The sequence below is a fragment of the Syngnathus typhle genome, linkage group LG16 (genome assembly GCF_033458585.1).
Source record: "Syngnathus typhle isolate RoL2023-S1 ecotype Sweden linkage group LG16, RoL_Styp_1.0, whole genome shotgun sequence".
Taxonomy (NCBI): Eukaryota; Metazoa; Chordata; class Actinopteri; order Syngnathiformes; family Syngnathidae; genus Syngnathus; species Syngnathus typhle.
In genome coordinates this window covers 8770922-8774189 of record NC_083753.1, presented here as the reverse complement: position 1 = coordinate 8774189, position 3268 = coordinate 8770922, and the positions used below count along the sequence as shown (strand labels likewise).

General features: G+C 42.9%; 1 protein-coding gene across 2 annotated transcripts; it reads right to left on the bottom strand.

The window, feature by feature from the left end:
- Positions 1 to 837: 837 nt before the first annotated feature.
- On the bottom strand, positions 838 to 2968 carry ctsl.1 (cathepsin L.1). Of its 2 annotated transcripts, none has more exons than XM_061301078.1 (9): positions 2826 to 2968; positions 2603 to 2707; positions 2337 to 2479; positions 2071 to 2268; positions 1809 to 2000; positions 1481 to 1646; positions 1299 to 1404; positions 1104 to 1215; positions 838 to 1015 (listed from the first exon to the last, which is right to left on the bottom strand). In XM_061301078.1, exons 2-8 carry the CDS (start codon positions 2700 to 2702, stop codon positions 1116 to 1118), a joined length of 1005 nt encoding a protein of 334 aa, XP_061157062.1. In that variant the 5' UTR covers positions 2703 to 2707; positions 2826 to 2968; the 3' UTR covers positions 838 to 1015; positions 1104 to 1115. The 2 variants fall into 2 exon arrangements, with proteins under 2 accessions (XP_061157062.1, XP_061157063.1); XM_061301079.1 differs by having other exon boundaries at positions 2830 to 2867.
- Between the last annotated feature and the right edge of the window lie 300 nt (positions 2969 to 3268).

Genomic DNA, 3268 nt, shown 5'->3' with positions numbered 1-3268 from the left:
CGCTGAACTTCATCTTCATAAGTATAGCACTGTAGCTGTAGAACGCCTTTTTTTTTCTTCACTTGATTTCTTATTGCACTGTCCAGCGCGGTGACGCCAAGTCTTGTCCAGCAGAGGGCGACATCTATTTGTCACAATTAAATTTGATTATAATGGTCGTTCAGTCTTTGATTGATTGATTTGATTGATTGATTGATTGACTGATTGAATAAAAACATTTATATAATCAAAGCAAAACATCTGACTTTGCACTTTAATGGAAACCAGCCGAAGATGTTAAACTGCTTTTCAGCAGTCAAGTGGCGCCATCTAGCGAGAGTAATCATTTATTACACTAGTTGATAGAGCTAAAAATGTAGTTCTAAAATATAAATAATAATACGGGGTCACTGTCAGCACTTAAGTCACTTGAAATTTTATGAATGAGCCCAACTAGCTGGGGTTTTTTTCATCCGTGTTAAACACCCACTGAAGTGAAACCTTTTTGTCAATTTAGCCACTTAAATTCATGAAGTGTGCCAACAGGAGAATAAATCTTGTTATCATGACTACTAGGGGCAGAGTTAGGAGGAGCCACTTGTAAAGCCCGCAGTGTAAGTTTGAACTTAGCCTCCTCGGTGTCATGTAGATGACAAACTTTTTCATTTCAGCACTTTGAAAAATACGTGTTTCTATGTTCTCAACGTCATGTGATGCACTCAAGTTTGATAGCAGGTAGTAAAATGAAAAGCACTCAAACTCGATTGGCTTTGACAAATAAGATGAATCCTTTCAGGCTTTGCGGTTCTATTTGTGGAAACTTAATAGAGCACAGATGAATGATACCAGAATAAGATCTTAACTTGTTCAAGTCCGATTCTTTTATATAAATTCGAAGAGGGGTACATTTTTGTGATGAAGGTCTTGTAATCAGTTTGATATATGGAAATTAATAAAAAGGTCAGAATATACAAAGTACAAGTTTGTTATAAAATCAAATATTGTCTGTGATTTTTCTTCTCCTCTGGCTCCTTCCCTGAGAATCCAAAAAACCAAAACATTATTAATGACAAATTGTAATCGCTTGTGAGTATTTTGGAATTTTTTTATTTTATTTCTTTTACCTCCAAACGTGTTCACACTAAGGGGTAGCTTGCTGCGGTCGTGATTCCACACTGGTTGCGTTTGTTCCGACTCATCATGATGTAGCCCTTGTCTCCCCAATCTAGACCCCAGCTAGAAAACATTTCGCCATTAACAATGTCAATAAACTACATATACGAGGACTTGGATAACAATAACACTGGCAAGTAATTTACCTGTTCTTGACCAGCCAGTAGTCTTGTCCGTTGTCCGTGCCGTAACCTACAGCCAGAACTCCGTGGTCCAACTCCGAGCTGCTGCACTGCGGCTCATCGTAGACGCCTGTCAGCAAATGCAGAGAGAGTCTCAGATCGAAGAATTTTGTACGTATCACTGGGATCCCATTAATGTCCGTCACCTGATTCGTAAAGCTGGAAGGAGGCATGCGAAGCATCAATGGCAACCGAAACGGGTCCGACTGTAGCCACTGCCTCCTTCAGGGCGCGTTCGTCACCTTTTTTCACGTCGACGTATCCCGTGCAGGTGGCACCGATGTTGGCCGGGTCGTAGCGGCACTTTCCGTCCTATTTTGATGAGGGGACAAAAGACGCTGATGCGTAAAAATTTTGACCGGCCGTTCATGAATCTGCCCACATTCCCAATGGCCGACGTGGACCGGTCAGGACTCTCTGAATGTCTCTGATACCAGCTAAATGTAGCTTCTTAATGGAAGGCTTTTAGTTTACCTCAGCCTCGTAAGGGTAAGACTCCTCGGTGTCGATTCCCCCGTTTTTCTGGATGTACTGAAAGGCGTCATCCATAAGGCCTCCATTGCAGCCCATGTTGCCAAAGTCACCAGAGCAGTCCACCAACTGCTGCTCGCTCAGAGACACCAACTTGCCCGTTTTCCTGAAGGTCTGACCCTCCAAAGATCCCGTCTGAACAAAGAGGCAGGAATAATTTTAATTGTCAGAAGGCAATCTGGGAGGCAACTGACATTTTACGTACTGTGCTGAAAGCCCAACAAGAGCCACACTGCTTCTGATCCTTGACATCGGTGACGTATCCCTTGTCTCTCCAGTCCACCGTGTGTGGCAGGTCAGCTTCGTGGAACGACGACAGGAAGGTGGAACCCTCCCGTGGGATAGAAGTGTTGAAGTGCAGCAGGCACCCCTTGGAAACCAACTGCCTGTACTCTTTGTTTTCCTGATTGGGAAAAAAAACATATTAGTCATAAGAATTTGCATTTGAAGCGGCTAGCGGGTTTCCCTAACCAGATCCGCGAAGAAGGTCATGCCGAGACGGTAGGACTTGATGCCCTCCTCGGCTAGCATGTTGTGCATGAGCACCAGTTTGCGATTGTTTAGCCAGATGTCCTTGCGTTCAGATTCTTTTGACGGCGAACTGTAGGACTTCCCTGCCAATCAGAACAAGAAGAGCTACCGTCGCTGATTCTGATGTGTGTGTCAGGCAAGTTTATTTTTCGATTCGGTTTCTATTCGGTAGCTGGATGCTATGTTAAGACAAATTACTGCCTCACCAAACTTGAGCTTCCATGCGTGGAACTCGAGATCCTCCAGGGAGACGCTCGCACAGCTGGCCACAGCCAGAAAGGCAGCAGAAAGCAGAAGCAGCTTCATCTTGTCTGACATGAAATGAAAAAAAATTAAAAATCTTTTTTTAAGTTGCTGGAGTAAAGGACGATGTTAGGTCAAAGGTCACCCGCCAGCACTTTGTGTGTGTGCGCTTTTGGAGCTGCTTACCTGCCTCGGTGTGTGTGTTTGTGTCGATAACTGCACCGTACCCAGGAATTTAGGCATCAGGACATTTTCTTATATAGCTCACTTTTTATATGACCTGCGGTGTGTCCAGTCAGGTGGCTGTCAGCAGCCTCTAAAAATCAATCATTGAAATGGGGAAATGAAGCATGACTGGTCGTTGTGATGCAATTCTTTCGGGAATCTAGAGTAGATTATTCGACAGTCAGCAGATGTTTCGGTCATTACAGTGAACTATGACGCCAAACCTTTTTTTTTCTTTTTTTCCCTCACTTTCAGTTTTGGCAAATGCAGTTGGCATTACAATTTACTAAAGCATGCCGAGTAAAAAAAAAAAGGCAGTCTGAGTTTTTATTTAAATCTGTTAATAGTATATTTTATCTTGTTGTTTTGCTAAAAAAAAACAAAAAACATTTACCATAAACTGT